The 17,081-nt window shown below is 39.1% G+C and overlaps 1 protein-coding gene across 2 annotated transcripts in view; it reads right to left on the bottom strand.

The window, feature by feature from the left end:
• LOC130912170 (receptor-type tyrosine-protein phosphatase-like N) overlaps positions 1-17,081 on the bottom strand; it is a 44,498-nt gene that overhangs the window by 15,592 nt on the left and 11,825 nt on the right. For both annotated transcript variants that reach the window (XM_057830052.1, XM_057830051.1), the window contains exons 2-8: positions 15,532-15,582; positions 8,651-8,761; positions 8,491-8,587; positions 8,273-8,420; positions 4,128-4,455; positions 3,858-4,001; positions 3,700-3,734 (exon numbers count right to left, since the gene is read on the bottom strand). In XM_057830052.1, coding sequence (XP_057686035.1) covers positions 3,700-3,734; positions 3,858-4,001; positions 4,128-4,455; positions 8,273-8,420; positions 8,491-8,587; positions 8,651-8,761; positions 15,532-15,582 — 914 coding nt within the window. The remainder of the gene's footprint in view (positions 1-3,699; positions 3,735-3,857; positions 4,002-4,127; positions 4,456-8,272; positions 8,421-8,490; positions 8,588-8,650; positions 8,762-15,531; positions 15,583-17,081) is intronic.

Below are 17,081 nucleotides of genomic sequence, written 5' to 3' on the forward strand. Positions count from 1 at the left end.
GGAGCCCCAGATCGAGGGAGATTATCAGTGGTCTTGTATGTCTTCCATTTTCTAATAATTGCTGCCACAGTTGATTTCTTTACACAGAGCGTTTTATTAATTGCAGATTCAGTCTTCCCAGTCTGGTGCAGGTCTACAATTTTGTCTCTGGTGTCCATCGACAGCTCTTTGGTCTTGGAGTTTGGAGTGTGACTGACTGAGGTTGTGGACAGGTGTCTTTTATACCGATAATGAGTTAAAACAGGTGCCATTAATACAGGTAACGAGTGCAGCCTCGTTAGACCTTGTTAGACCTCGTTAGAAGAAGTTAGACCTCTTTGACAGCCAGAAATCTTGCTTGTTCGTAGGTGACCAAATACTTATTTTCCACTCTAATTTGGAAATAAATTCTTTAAAAATCAAACAACGTGATTTTCTGTTGTTTTTTTCTACATTCTGTCTCTCATGGTTGACCCATGTTGACAATTACAGGCCTCTCTAATCTTTTCAAGTAGGAGAACTTGCATAGTTGGTGGTTGACTAAATACTTATTTGCCCCACTGTACAGTGTTCTACAACGAAAGGATGTTATGCAAACGTTTTTTAGCCATTTTCAGTGAGCACTCAGAAGACTTTATTGCTGACGAAGGCTCTGACACTTGATGCTGTCACAGAAGAACAGTTTAAGGCTAGCCGTGGGTGTAAATAGGATAGATAGCAACAATGTGCTAGAACAAAGCTGTTAGCAGTTACCCCTGAGTAAATCACATAAAGTATAAAATAATCAAAATAGCCTACCATAGGGATTTTTAAGTGGACTTCATCGACAGCAAGATGGACTTCATCTACTGTAAGCGTAGAGATTAAGGTAAAGTAAATTTTACCTTTTCTGTTTTGTTAATGTAGTGAATAAGTTAAAATTTAACTGAAGTTTATGGTTTCAGACTGAGAAGCATGAGTGGGTCTTGTTGTGCGTGGCTAGGGTAACCACCTATCCGGTTTGAGAATGGACACTCAGCCTTTTCAGTGATGTGTCCGGTGTCCGGCACAACCCATTAGCCGGACGCTATTTATCCAGCTTTTAAAGAAAATGGGCCGCGGTTTTAGTTTATGTGACGCCACTCAGCCCCACGATTGTCACGACTAGTCTGTGATTGGCCAAGACTGGCTTCAGTTAAAAACGTCCTATATCATTGGTTCAATAAAATGCAAACAAAGCTTCACGTGTGGCTATCTGACCACATCATTTCCCTGCCGAGATTTTACAACCGTGCTAGCAAACTTGCCAAAACGATGAACATATTTCAATGGACGAAAGAGCATGATTTCCTCGCCATAAGAGGTGGAGACTCGTTCCACGGTTTCTGCACCCTTTGCCGGTGTGACATAGAACGTAGAACGTCACGCGGAGAGCGCGAAACATTAAATAATGAGGCGAATAGCTGGTGCGTCGACATTGAAAACATTTTTTCAAAATATCCCAAATTAAGACATGAACACATGCGACTAATAGCTGCGTGTTGTATACGTGGATATCTTCTTAAATTTTGGGAAATTTGGGCTGCGCAACTTAGTAGGTGCACTCTACAGTGCTGAAATTACAGTCATTCAAGTAATTAAGGAAACAAAAAATCAAAAATCAGGCTCCGAGCATCAACGCGAATATCCTTCTAGTATATGTATATTGACTATTTTGGCTCTATCCATCTATTATTGAGCGAGAAATAAGCCTCGGAAATACAGTGCATTGAAAATTACTCATTAACTTAAAAAATGGTAATCAGTGAAATTGAAATTGGGCTTTAGGGCTTGATAGGGACTCTCCTCTACAATATCTGTATTGAATTTTGAGAGGAACTAATGTGTATTAACAAACAAATACACATCTCATCGTTATACACGGTTTAATTAAGTACTAATTAATCAAGAAGAAACTCGATAGTTTCAATAGGCATTGACCCATAGAATAAACCTACCAAATCTCATTCTGATCCGTGTACGAATAACGAGGAATATGCATATATAAAAAATGATACTGCACACACCAACAACTAGATGAGTGGCTACTTGATGGCCTTCAGCCCGTAAAAAGGTAACTTTAACAATACTGTATATGAAAAATTTGTATTGTAAAGTTACAAACTCTGCAATTTGGAAACAAAAATGTATGAATATTTTATAGTATAGCAAATGTTTTGTTCCAAAACAAACCATGTCTGCATGTGTACAGTTGTGGTCAAAAGTTTACATACACTTGTGAAGAACATAATGTCATGGCTCTCTTGAGTTTCCAGTTATTTCTACAACTCTGATTTTTCGCCGATAGAGTGATTGGAACAAATACTTCTTTGTCACAAAAAACATTCATGAAGTTTGGTTCTTTTATGACTTTATTATGGGTTAACAGAAAAAGTGATCAAATCTGCTGGGTCAAAAATATACATACAGCAACACGAATTAGCAATTTCTTGTGAGTGATTATTGACTTGAACAATCATTGACTTGAACAAGTCAGGAAAGTCACTTGGAGCCATTTCAAAGCAGCTGCAGGTCCCAAGAGCAACAGTGCAAACAATTGTTTGTAAGTATAAAGTGCATGGCACTGTTTTGTCACTACCACGATCAGGAAGAAAACGCAAGCTATCACCTGCTGCTGAGAGAAAATTGGTCAGGAGGGTGAAGATTCAACCGAGAATCAACAAAAAGCAGATCTGCCAAGAATTAGAAGCTGCTGGAACACAGGTGTCAGTGTCCACAGTCAAGCGTGCTTTGCATCTCTATGGACTGAGAGGCTGCCGTGCAAGAAGGAAGCCCTTGCTCCAAAAGCAGCACCTTAAGGCTCGACTGAAGTTTGCTGCTGATCACATGGACAAAGATAAGACCTTCTGGAGGAAAGTTCTGTGGTCAGACGAAACAAAAATCGAGCTGTTTGGCCACAATGCCCACCAATATGTTTGGAGGAGAAAAGGTGAGGCCTTTAACCCCAAGTACACCATGCCTACCGTCAAGCACGGTGGCGGTAGTATTATGCTGCGGGGCTGTTTTGCTTCCAATGGAACTGGTGCTTTACAGAGAGTAAATGTGATAATGAAGAAGGAGGATTACCTTCAAATTCTTCAAGATAACCTAACGTCATCAGCCCAAAGAGTGGGTCTTGGGCGCAGTTGGGTGTTCCAACAGGACAATGACCCCAAACACATATCAAAAGTGGTAATGGAATGGCTAAATCAGGCTAGAATTAAGGTTTTCGAATGGTCTTCCCAAAGTCCTGACTTAAACCCCATTGAGAACTTGTGGACAATGCTGAAGAAACAAGTCCATGTCAGAAAGCCATCAAATTTAACTGAACTGCACCAATTCTGTCAAGAAGAGTGGTCAAAGATTCAACCAGAAGCTTGCCAGAAGCTTGTGGATGGCTACCAAAAGCGCCTAATTGAAGTGAAAATGGCCAAGGGACATGTTACAAAATATTAGTGCTGCTGTATGTATATTTTTGACCCAGCAGATTTGAGCACTTTTTTCTGTTCACCCATAATAAAGTCATAAAAGAACCAAACTTCATGGATGTTTTTTGTGACAAAGAAGTATATGTTCCAATCACTCTATCAGAGAAAAATCTGAGTTGTAGAAATAACTGGAAACTCAAGAGAGCCATGACATTATGTTCTTCACAAGTGTATGTAAACTTTTGACCACAACTGTACATGTGATCACACTCACCTTCTTCCCTGTGCCGACATTGTTTCCATAGTTTCCTGAAATGAGGACACATCAGAGATCAGTAATGACTACTTATGTGCATTTTATGTTCTTCAATTTGTCTCGGCGTCAATATGATTATCGATCGTTTTGAGTACATATTAGAAGGATGCTGAAACCTTTAATGGTTTTGTGGCTGAAGGATTTCTCCAGCTGCATCTGCTTGAGCAAAGCTGGCAGTTTGTCTAGCTGCTCGGGGGACAAATCTTCAACATCGAGGCCGTATTTGTCCAACAGCCGTTGTAGACGCTGCACAGAGTTTGCTGCAAAATAGATAAACATCGCACAGAATATTACTGAATGTTCATATAATATGAAACCAAACATATTACGTCGTCCTGGACTCATGTTCCATTATTTAAACAAAGAAGCCCACAGTTTTTTCTCACCATCCATTCCCGCCAGAGCTTCGTACTTTGATGCCACCTTGCTCTGCGACCGAAGATTTTCAACTTGGGAAATGTAATTCTGATTGTAGCCCAGTGGGAAGTCAAACTCCTGGACAGAAGAAGCTGCGGCTAAAGAATCTGCAGGTGCCCCCCTGTGGCGAGAATCAGCCTGGACAGGGGAGTCAAGATAATAGGACACCAAGTTCTGGAGAAGTTGCTGGTCTCTGTCCAGAGCATTTCCTCCGGATCTGGAGCGTGAAGGGGAGAAGCTGACGAATGGGGAGGTTGGATTATCTTCCAGGGAGTTGAGGGACCGTTCATCTTTATCCTGATGAAAAAAAATAACAGAATTGAAGCATAAAGGGGTGTAGAAACTGTTCATATCAACTCTAGCTTCCCTTTTCCGCCACTCAATATCCATGAAAAAGGCACACCAAAAGTGTGTTCAGTTTTTGCCAAAAACATACGTTTCCACCAAAATTTTACAAAAACAATAACTATGTCGATAAGTATTTCAAAATATTAGTAGAATTTTTTTTTTTTTTTTAAATCTAGAAATTGTAAATTGTATTCTGTTTTTGTCCAAAACCTACGGTTCAACCAAATTTGATAAAATATTTGTAATGGCATATTCAACAGCCACAAAAACCTTTCCATTCTCACCTCTTGATTTTCAACTCTGGCCACACATTGGGAGCCTCACAAAAACATGTCAGTTGGTGGTCATTATTTTTGACCAAAACCTCCCATTGAATGCCAGTGGCACATGCAAATACAAGGTTGATATCTTTGCCTATTCAAATTTCAACATAATACTAAAAAAATACTTTTCAGATGTTCACACTTTTGAGCAAAAAGTCACTGTTTTTGATCAAAAATTCGCCATCACCATGAAAGTATTCCCACACAATTTCTCCAGAAATTGCCATTTTCTAGTATCCTTTGGTAATTGTATTATTAGAAATTAATACATGTTAAAAATATTTACTACTGATGTTCTTGACTATGTGAATACTTTTGGTGACACCAGTGGCGTCGTTAGGGGTGTTTTAGGGGGGCTTCAGCAACCCCTAAAATCTTCCTAAGCCCCCTTAAATCATTTTTTGTTGTTGTTGTTTTTTTTTTTTGTTTGTTTGTTTTTTTAAATAAAACATTACAAAAATGCTGACATACTGAATATGAAGTTGCCAGAATATTAGTTTAAATCAATAATCATATAACCATTCATTATTGACTTAAATATGATCATAAATCTTCCAGTTTCTCCTTACTTCATAGAGTAAGGTAGAGAGCCCCTTCAATTCATCGCTATCCAATCCATTCCACTTGTTCATATCGAAAACACCCACATCTCTGAAAATCCAGTCTGCTCGTTCCCTGTGGCCTAGCTAGCATTCAGTACTACCTTTTTATTTTTTCCGCAGTCGGTCTCTGCGAACGTCTTTCACCTTTGTTGTTTTGCGGTCAAAAGTTACATCCCAGCTCTAAAATAACGCTGCTACTTAGCTGCTGCTCGCTAATTTGTCTGAAATGCATTGTGAAGGTCTTAGTAGAGTTAAGTGTGCACTCTTGTTACCACTATTTTTCCGGTGACTTTCTTCTGGAGCATCAGCTGTGTTTCTCACTCAGGAGAGTAATGATTAGACAGTGGAGAAAGCCAAGAAGAGGATTATATATAGCACACATACACCCCCCTGGGCCCCTACACACACACACATACAGTGGGGAGAACAAGTATTTGAGACACTGCAGATTTTGCTCGTTTTCCCACTTGCAAAGCATGTAGAGGTCTGTAATTTGTATCATAAGTTCTCTTCAACTGTGAGGGACGGAATCTAATACAAAAAAAACACAAAATCACGTTGTATGATGTTCAAATAATAAATTTGCATTTAATTGCATAAAATAAGTATTTGATACATCACAAAAATCAAACTTAATATTTGGTACAGAAACCTTTGTTTGCTATTACAGATACCAAACGTTTCGTGTAGTCCTTGACAAGGTTTGCACATACTGCAGCAGGGATTTTGGCCCACTCCTCCATGCAGATCTTCTCCAGAGCTTTCAGGTTTCGGGGCTGCTGCCGGGCAACACGGACTTTCAGCTCCCTCCGTGGATTTTATATCGGGTTCAGATCTGGTGACTGGCTAGGCCACTCCAGGACCTTAAGATGCTTCTTACGGAGCCACTCTTTAGTTGCCTTGGCTGTGTGCTTTGGGTCGTTGTCATGCTGGAAGACCCAGCCACGACCCATCTTCAGGGCTCTCACTGAAGGAAGGAGGTTGTCAGCCAAGATCTGGCGATACATAGCCCCATCCATCCTCCCCTCAATACGGTGCAGTCGTCCTGTACCCTTGGCAGAGAAGCAGCCTCAAAAAAGGAGGTTTCCTCCTCCATGTTTCACGGTTAGGATGGTGTTCTTGGGGTGTACTCATCCTTCTTTTTCCTCCAAACACGAGCCGAGTTTAGACCAAAAAGTTCAATTTTGGTCTCATCCGACCACATGACCTTCTCCCATTGCTCCTCTGGATCATCCAGATGGTCAGTGGCAAACTTCAGACGTGTCTGGACATGCACTGGCTTCAGCAGTGGGACCTTGCGTGCGCTGTAGGATTTGAATCCATGCGACGTAATGTGTTTCCAATGGTTTTCTTCAAGACTGTGGTTCCAGCTCTTTTCAGGTCATTGACCAGGTCCTGCCGTGCAGTTCTGGCCTGATCCCTCACCTTCCTCATGATCAGTGATGCCCCACGACGTGAGATCTTGCATGGAGCCCCAGAACAAGGCAGATTGACCGTCAACTTGAACTTCTTCCATTTTCTAATAATCGCTCCAACAGTTGTTACCTTCTCACCAAGCTGCTTGCTTATTTTCCTGTAGCCCATCCCAGCCTTGTGCAGGTCTATTATTTCATTCCTTATGTCCTTACACAGCTCTTTGGTCTTTGGCCATTGTGGAGAGGTTGGAGTTTGTTTGTTTGAGCGTGTGAACAGGTGTCTTTTATACAGGTAACAAGTTCAAACAGGTGCAGTTACTTCCAGTAATGAGTGGAGAACAGGAGGGGTTCTTAAAAAAGAACTAAGAGCCGAAATATTTACTAGTTGGTAATGTATCAAATACTTATTTCATGCAGTTAAATACAAATTTATTATTTAAAAATTATACAATGTGATTTTCTGGATTTTTGTATTAGATTTCGTCCCTCACAGTTGAAGAGAACTTATGATACAAATTACAGACCTCTACATGGCTTGCAAGTGGGAAAACCAGCAAAATCGATAGTGTATCAAATACTTGTTCTCCCCACTGTACACATATAAAGTACAGGCCAAAAGTTTGGACACACCTTCTCATAATTGTGTTTTCTTTATGTTCACGACTATTTACATTGTAAATTCTCACTGAATGTAATAAAGCTATGAATGAACATGTGTGGGAGTATGTACTTAGCAAAAAAGGTGAAATAACTAAAAACATATAATATTACAGTATCTCCAAAGTAGCCAACCTTTGCTCTGATGAATTTTTTTGGACACGCTTGCCATTCTCTTGATGAGCTTAAAGAAGGAGTCACCTAAAATGGTTTTTAACTTCACAGGTATTCCTTTTTGGGAGTCAAGTGGAATTTATTGCTTTATCAATGGGGTTGGGACCTTGATTTGTCTTGCATTTAAAGAGGTGTGTCCAAACGTTTGGCCTGTATGTATGTCTTAAGAATAATTTTTGAAATATATTTTTATGTGCATGTGTAAGGCAAGTTGGCCAAGATATTACTTAAATTCAAGTAATTAGTAGTACTTTTCAGGGTTTTAAATTACAGCCATTTTTGTTACATATGTGCCCAAAATGTAATATGTGTGATTGACAAATATTTGGGAACAACAATTACTGTGTTGTGAGTAAAAGTCATGGCATTAGCCTCTATGATTAAATATATGTGTACCTGTATATATACTGTATATACTGTATATCATCAGTCTTTGTTAGCTGTTTGTGAAGTTTTGTGTTTGTACGCTACGTTCACTTACATCCTGTGTAACTCCTGGGGGCTAAGTAACCCCCTGTTCTTAAAACCTAGTGGCGCCCCTGGGTTACACTCGATATCTGTCACTGTCGCTTTTGCTCACTATTTTTTTCTTTACCTGGTTGTATATTTGCGAATCCAGCATGGGCATATGTCCACGCATGGAGGATGGTGATGGCTCCATCGTCAGGTAGTCTATGTACTTTTGGATCAGTTGTTGGTTGCCTGTCTCTTCAGGTCTTAAAATCCCACGCTGACTGAGCAACCTGGAAACACAGGCATGAAGAGATTAATTTAAAGTCTCCTCTGAAACTTTGCTGGTGTGATATTTCTTACTGTTTGCCCTGATGAAGCTGTGATGAGCTAATGGAGGGAATGTGACTCAGTGCTTGGCCGATTGTTGCCTGGGTGACGTCATCCCTCCAGGTCATACCTGCTCAGTCCACAAAGGTAGTAAAAGTGATTTCCATGAGTGAAAGTTGATGTTGAGACTCACCTTGCGCCATCAGGTCTTCAAGAACCTCCTGAAGCTTATGGAGAGCAGGTGCCGACACCACATATTGGATTGGATCGTGGTGAGGAGCCCAACACTGTCCGAACAAACCGTCTGCATAGGTATAGATTACACACTTACACAGTGCACAGGATGTCCATAATAAACTACTAAGTACAGCTGTATTATATTAAAATTAAAGGGTGGAAAACCAAAAAAAAAAAAGGATATTCTGTGCACCCTACAAGAGTGATGTTAAAAAACATGACATAGATGACCTTGCATTGCTTTTGTACATTTATATATATGGCGGAAAACACAAACAAGACTGAAAAAGCAGTTTCTGCTCTTCCGCTCCTCTTTATAAGAAACTGTTGTATTTTAAGTCAAAACAAATTGTGTTTAACAGAACAATATGTCTATATGCTGCCATAGCAGATTCATGGCGCATTAAGCCCCCGAACTATTTTTAATTTGTCCGTTTTACCCTGGAAACCCCCGTTTACCAATGTCACGCAACCACTTTTGTTTCAACTCTGCCATAAAAAGCTCAGTAATTATATTTATGATTCAAAATGTCAGTCATTTTTAGCTCGGAATCATTAATTGATGTGTAATATTTCGTTAACAAAAAACGACCTTAAAAAATTATTCACACGCATATTTTAAACTTTTAAACAAATTACGTCACAATGAAAAAAATGCTGTCTGTAAAAAAGTCACGGATGTCTACCTCATAACCATCGCCTAATTGTATTTTATTTGTTAGTCGCTTTTTTCGATATGTTAGATGATAAATAATCGATCCAAACAAAGAAAAATAATAATAATAAAAAATTTAAAAAAACGTTTAAAAGGGAAAAGAAAAGCTCAACCACTCCTTGATGTCTTTGATTTCTGCATCGCGACCCTTGTTATATTACCATGTTTCACCCATAAAATACCAAAAAATCCAGGTGTGGCCATTCAAAGCTGTGTCTTGACACTCATGATACATGCTACATGGAGTTTTTGGATCGAAACAAGGTAGTAAATACACGATAATATCTCGTTAAAGTCATGGCAATTCTGCTCTCGCGTGCTCTCACCTCCATATAGGGTTTTGCTGTTTAATTTTTAATTTTTATATATTTTTTTTAAATGCCCTCCTGTTCAAAATTTTTTCCCTCCAGAAAATTGAGATTTTCAGCTTTCCAATGATGTATCACACGTGCATATGGGACAATTTTGAAAATTTCGCCAAATTGAGGGTCTCAGAGCGGAACTTCAAGTCACCCGTTTTCTGCCATACATATATAAAATAAAAACTTTGTTCTGATTGGTCGTCGGACGAGTGGGCGTATTGGAGTGCATTTACCTATGCAGAGATCCCTTGCCAGTTTGCGCTTCAAAATTTGCTGTTTCAGTTATTTGCGGATTTTGACATCTTAATCGAAGTGCACAGGTGTTTCATCATCATCATCAATGTCAAAAATGGTAAGATATATGCATTTCTAAATGTTCTAATCATTGTTTTCTTTTATATATATATCTCATTTATATCATAATTATTACATTTGCAGAGCTTAAAAAACATTTATAAAAATGCACACATACATTTAAGTAAAGATACACGATAATATCGGTCACCGATAATTATCGGCCGATAATGGCATTTATGACGTCACATAGATAATCCAGATAATAAAAAAATTCAGCCGATAATGCAATCCGATAATTATATACTTGATTTTGCCTCCAAATGTGCGCAACCAAAGAATTCAGCACGCTGCCTCCTCAACCCCTCCCCTCTCTGAAGCCCCTGAGGGAGGAGGGGTTGAGGAGGCGGAGTTACAGGACAATTATGGCGGCTGTTACTAAAAAAAACGACGCTCTCGCCATCTGCGAAACGTGTACCGTAGAAGTTCCACGAGGCAGAAAGAACGCGTCCTCATTCAAAACCACTAACCCAGCAGCCATTTAAAAATGCATCACAAAGAATTTTGGAACAAATACGAGGCTGCTGCTAGCAGGAATGCTAAAGCTATTGTAAACACTAAGTTAAACTACAGGGCTTGTGACGATACAGAGTCGGGCTGTTTGGGAATGCAGCCCAAGGCGGGTGGTAAATTCGCATCTAAGGCTAAACACCGGCACTACTGGAGACCGATAGTCGGCAAGTAGCCGTCTTCCGACGGAGCCCGCCGCTCTGGCCAGTCCGGCAGGCCGCCGCCGCCTCGCCATAGGCGGGGCGGGACGGGCCGAGCCCGGTTCCCCGGCCTCTGGACCTCCGGCGAACACCCCGGTTTCTCGAGCGTTCCCCCACGGCGTGCGAGCAGAGCCAGGACCCGAATATGCCGCGGCGAACCGGCCGGGGCCGGCGGATTATCCGGTACGAATGTAGCTGCCGCCGCCGCCGAGACAAAACACGTTTTTTTTTTTTTTTTTTTTACCTTAATGACCCGAGAACCAAAGCCCTGGATAAAAGAAATAATGCAGTTTATTCGACCACCATTCTTCATGAAAAAGTGATGTCCGGTAAGCAAGCTTATCATGACGGCACAGTGGTTATAAGATAATTTAAACATGGAGAAAACGAAGTCAGCCAGTCAATAATGCATTCAGAATGTGAAATGACGAGCGGTCAGATGACTTTGTAACGCTGCCTTTATTTTCGGCTTAATAAAACTCAGGCACAAAACAACACGCACGCGGATGCGAGCTCCAACTCCATCCAAATAGTACTGCCGTGTAGCAGTTTAGCTGCTATAACGCAAATGTCGTGAAAGCCGCAAATGTAAACAAAGCGCTGCAGAATGGGTACATGACATCTCGCTCTTTTGAGGTAATCATTTTCACAGTGTGCAACAAAGCATATAACATTAGCAATCACTTTTCAAATTATTTAACTTATTTCTCTGCTCAATTACAGTCACAGTAGATAATCAAATTCTTAAATCAATATTCTGTAGCCACAAATATTATTCAAAATCTTTCCTTCTTCAAGTTTTTTTTTTTTAGGATTAAGTATAATAATGTATTGCTTAAAACAAGGCTGTTAAGATTATTTTCAGCTAGCTATTTTTCTTCCAAGAAATCTGAGAGAAATACCCTTGAAGCGATCGCAGATAATTTCACTTATTGCCAATCAGTGTTGTTAATCTTACTGAAAAAAAGTAATTAATTATAGTTACAAATTACTTCTCCCAAAAAGTAATTGCGTTAGTAACTCAATTACCTGAATGTAAGAGTAATTAGTTACTTGGCAAAGTAATTGGTGATAATTACTTTTTTTTTTCCCTCAAAAAAAAAAAAAAAAAAAAAAAAAAAAAAAACATTGGCCACACTATGTGAAGTTTTTTGTGAAGGTTTTTGTGTACAATTGGCCCGAGCCCAATTCTTTACCCTAATTTACTCTTTACCCTGGATCAACTGTTAAAAGTTGTTAGAATTGCTCCCATTATTGCATTAGTTCCCTTCTCTCTACTTTCGACATATGAAAGTTTTAAAACTGTTTCATCATTTAAAGATAGATTCAAGTCAAGATTTTGCCGATTTAGAAGTATTTTAGATTAAAAGTTACTTAGGTTCGCTAGGAAGGTTCTCTACAACAGAGCCATCCTAAAAAGTCTACTGCTTCAAGATGGTGGCTGTCTACTAACGCATTTAGTGCCATGTCTGTCATTTTGCATCTAGTTATATCTATATACAGTACAAGTGATATCTACCATGTCTACCATATCTACCATAACATGCGGGCGTAGTTTGTAGGCTATCGGCTACAACATGTTTTATTGGAGCTACCTAGCATCGCGTCTGCTCGGCGTCACAACTTTCTTGCCTCTCCCCACTCCTGCTCTGCTCTGTCGTCTCGGTGAGTCCGTCTCCCTCAGACTTTTCGACCAATATAGTAACGCATAGTAACGCATGGCTTTCCGTCCTCAGTAACGGTAACGGCGTTGCCAAGGTGAGAAAAGTAATTAATTAGATTACCCACTACTGAAAAAAATAACGCCGTTAGTAGAGGTGTGCAAAATTTCCGATTCTTAGATTATTCGCGATTCGGCCGTGGAAGATTCGAGAACGATTCAAAAACATCCAAATTCCGATTATTGAAATATGCGAAGTAAAGCGGAAGTACACAACACTCAGCGCGCCGCGCGGACTTCGGGACGGAACGGAGCGAGAGTAGCTAAACATCATGCTTCCCATTACCCGACCCCTCGGATAATGCCAATGCTCAACTCACGGCTCTAGCTCAACTCATGCAACGAGATAAAAAAACACAGCAACATACCTGACTGCTGCCGAAAAGCTGCTACAAGTATATCCATATAATGTTACGGTGGATATCATTTATATAGGACTAGATGCATTAAAGATTTGGTAGTGTTAGCAGCACATCTACAAAAAGCTAGATGCGGGCGTTATAAACGGCCGCCATCTTAAAGCAGTACACTTCCCTGCAAGGCTGTTGTAGCGAACCTTCCAAGCAAACCTAATTAACTTTTTATCTAAAATACTCCTTAATCGGTAAAATATTGACTTGAATCTATCTTTAAAATAGTTTTAAAACTTTCACATGTCGAAAGTAGACAAAAGGGAAATTATGGAATAACGGGAGCAATTTTAACAAATTTAACGGTTGATTCACAACATTAAATTAATTGAATGTAGTTTAAAGCTGCTGATACAGAATGGGGACTGGAGTTTTTTATTTAATGTTATTTTTGTATATTTGTTTACTGCTATATGTTAACTTGATACTGAAATAGTAGTGTGGTTTAGCCTGAGAGTATTTTTGAACAATTTTGGAACTAATGTACAAAACATTAATTTAAAAAAAAAAAAAAAAAAAAATAGAGAAAAAAAAAAAGGAGGGGGGTGCATCAATAATCGTTTTATAATCGAATCGGAGCCTCTGAATCGTAATCGTAATCGAATCGTTAGGTGCCTAGAGATTCCCAGCTCTAGCCGTTAGTAACGCCGTTATATTGTAACGCCGTTATTAACAACACTGTTGCCAATAGATTTATACTTAAAACTGACTAGTTTTCAGGAGGTGTGTTTTGCAGCGTATTAATGTTATATATGTTAGGAATGGCTTACTTTTAAATGCATTTTTGTGCAACTTAGATATTTACTCTGTAAGTAATTGTTGCCAAAGGTTTACCATTACACAATGTCAGACAATCTGTCATTATTTAGATGTTTGAATTGACGACTTGTTCATACTTTATGTTGAAAAAAAGAGCAATAAATTATATTTTTGCACAGTAATATTTTCTTTTGTGTATACTTTAAAATTTTACATAAATCTTTTAATAGAATTATCGGCTTGACATTATCGGTTATTGGTTGGAATGAGGAGGAAAAGTTATCGGTATCGGTTGAAAAATGCATAATCGTGCATCACTACATTTAAGGGGTTTTTTTTGTTGCTTTTTTTTGTTGTTGTTAAATTGTACTTTGGCGAAAAAAGGAAAAACATGTCTTGATGTATATCTGCATCTCTTTCCAATGCCTTAAAATCTGAATAAAATGAAAAACTCCCACTATGACTCTACTTTGTGGATTTTTGATTTTCGCCGGCGGGTCCCATTAACAGTGAAAAACAAGGGATCAATGTCCTTAATAAAAATAAAGAAAAAGACCTCGCATATTGATTGTTTGATGGGGAGGGGGGGGATCATAAGTGTTCCTACCATCAGGAAGCAGCATTAACATAGCATTCCCACAAGAATGCAGAATTGATTTAACGATTTTTTTTTTTTCTTACAAGCTCACATTCAATCACTCTATAAGCCAAACGTAAAGTTTTGAATACATATTCATACACCGTATAACCCTAATAAAGTACAGAAGGAAAACAACTACAACTATTATATATTATATTTACATGGTTCGACATCCCGCTGTCAGAGAACCAAAAAATGCGACCATGTACTGTTTTGCAGTAAATCGTCATGAAATGGGCCTGAATATGTTAAAATCCTAATGGTATCATGCTTAAGGATTCTTTCCAAAGTAAAGCATTCAATCAATTGACATCTACCGCAGAGTTGCACATAGGTAATTCGCTACTTAGATGAGTGAGTGTAGCGGAAGCACACAGTGGGTGGAGACTTGCATAATAGGGCGCAGTGTGACGTCACAGTCACCTACATCAAATTTGCTCATTTGCTGTGCACTTTGACTAAAAATAATGAAGATGACAAACTTCATCCAGGTCACACACTCATTCTCGCACTCACTCTCTTTATTATGCATGAACAGTGCGGGGAAAAATGGAATTCCACAAGAAAGTTCGCCAACAATCATATTTCAAAAGCTACCAGTAGCGAAATTTGTTGACTGGACATGGCTATTTTGCATTCTTTAGCTGGACTGCTGCACTTTCAAGCTAGTTGACGTATAAATCACATCAACATTCACTGCAGAGGTGATTCTGTGTGCGCTGATGAGTCATCTGGTGTCTGCTCCCTCTATCTCTGATCAAAACAAACTCACACACACAACGAAGGCCCTCAGTTGTCAGGCAGGTGATGTCACTGTCACCATAGTAACAGCTTCCAAAGCCTGCAATTGGTGGATTGCTGCTGACGGTGGAAACCATGTTTATGTTGCACTTCCTTCCACTTTCTCTCTCTATCGTATGTTCTATTGAATCTCATTGACATAACAATCTGATTTACAAGGTCTACTTTGTCTAGTGTTACATTGTCAAGTCTAATGGGAGCACAAATTGTCAGTAATGCAGCCACAAAAGCCGCACATTCATGCTGAGTTGTAATGACACCTCATTATGGCTCACTATGCTTTCAGGCATATTAGAAATTATAATGACTGAAAAAATAGCAGCTGGTTGTGAAAGCAAAGCACATAACATAGACAGACGTACTCACCGTCATTACACAGCTGATCTCTGGGGCAAAGTTTCTTTTCAAAAAGGCAACCTGTAAACGAGAAACAGACTCAGTCTTCTCTTTAAGACAGAAGCGTCTCATGCTAGCCACTTTGGCATTGGTGAATATTAACCACAGTGTGTGCGTGTTACATTTGACCTTTTGGAGTCTTGCAAGGTAGTAAACAGCAGCAGGTGGGATACCACTCGCTCTGTTCGCTAATTAACCCTGTTCGGTTTCATAAAAGGTTTTATTATTACCCTGTGTGCAATGTATGATGATAAGACGACCTGAAAAATAGATAATTTCATGGCTATAGGCACCCAAGAGGGAGGACAAGACAGACAAGGGTATGATAGGGCACGGTGAGTGCGACATTTTAACTCTTTGGTTGCCAGTGACGGCGACTGACATTCGTGTTTGCAAACACATGTGATGGTGAGTGCTGAAAGAATCTTATAGAAAACAGGAAAGCAGTTCCTAAACATACCACAATAGCTTCTCCATGCAGTGCCACAAGATGACTAATCCCTCCTCCACATACATGTATGCAACACCACCCCCCTCATCAGCCTCATCTCTGGCCACTTCTCTCTCTTCAGCTGGCAGCCTGAGGCTGAAACGTTTCAAGCCAATTTGGAGAAATAGCATTTTGCCTCCAAAGAGTAGAACAGTTAATAAAATCTTGAGTAAATATTGAGCGCAAAGACGTGAAACTGAACACGTTCAGTGAACATGACGGAATGTTAAGGACTGCAAATCCCTATGACAAATCTCGAAGGAGATCATATTTGATGAAGTTCGAATTTAGAGGAATAATTTAAAGAATACCAATTTTGACAAAATTTTTATGGGTGTGGAAAGCTACACTAATTATTGTCTTCAAAAGCTGCTTAGTTAATTCAAGAAAACCAATCACAATGACTTAAACCAAGGGTGTAATAATTCTGGATTTTTACCTCCACAAGTAGGTGAATCCTACAGAAGAAGGTTATGTATTCAGTTCCATATGTCTGTGTCTACTAGGGCTGCAGCTATCGAATATTTTAATAATCGAGTATTCTACTGAAAATTCCATCAATTAATCGGATAAACATTTTTTAGCTAAAGAGATATTATCAAATATAAATGAGAAAACAAGACATTGCACCTACTATTGAACCATTTCTAGGCAATCAATGTCTTTATTTTAGATGATGATTGTTAAAACCGGCCAACAATTGCATCTCAGATGTGACGAGAAAAAAATTCACTGCTTTCACAAAAACTTAAAGATCAGAGTTTGAAGAAAAAAAAAAAAAAATCTTATTTCTTACCTAAAAATGTCATTACGCTTGATAACACACATCACTTAAAAATTGCACCCCCCCCCATGTTTCAATTGAATTTCCATTTGTGTAAAGCTAATTTTAAATTCTAGTTTAGTTTTAAGTTACTCTAAATTGTATGTCCTGATAAGATTTCGAGTTTTTGCAGTGTTCAAAATTTATGTATGATACCTGCTGTATTACTTGGTACTACTGCTTTGTATTACTTGGTGTTTTATCAAT

The sequence above is a fragment of the Corythoichthys intestinalis genome, chromosome 2 (assembly GCF_030265065.1).
Source record: "Corythoichthys intestinalis isolate RoL2023-P3 chromosome 2, ASM3026506v1, whole genome shotgun sequence".
Taxonomy (NCBI): Eukaryota; Metazoa; Chordata; class Actinopteri; order Syngnathiformes; family Syngnathidae; genus Corythoichthys; species Corythoichthys intestinalis.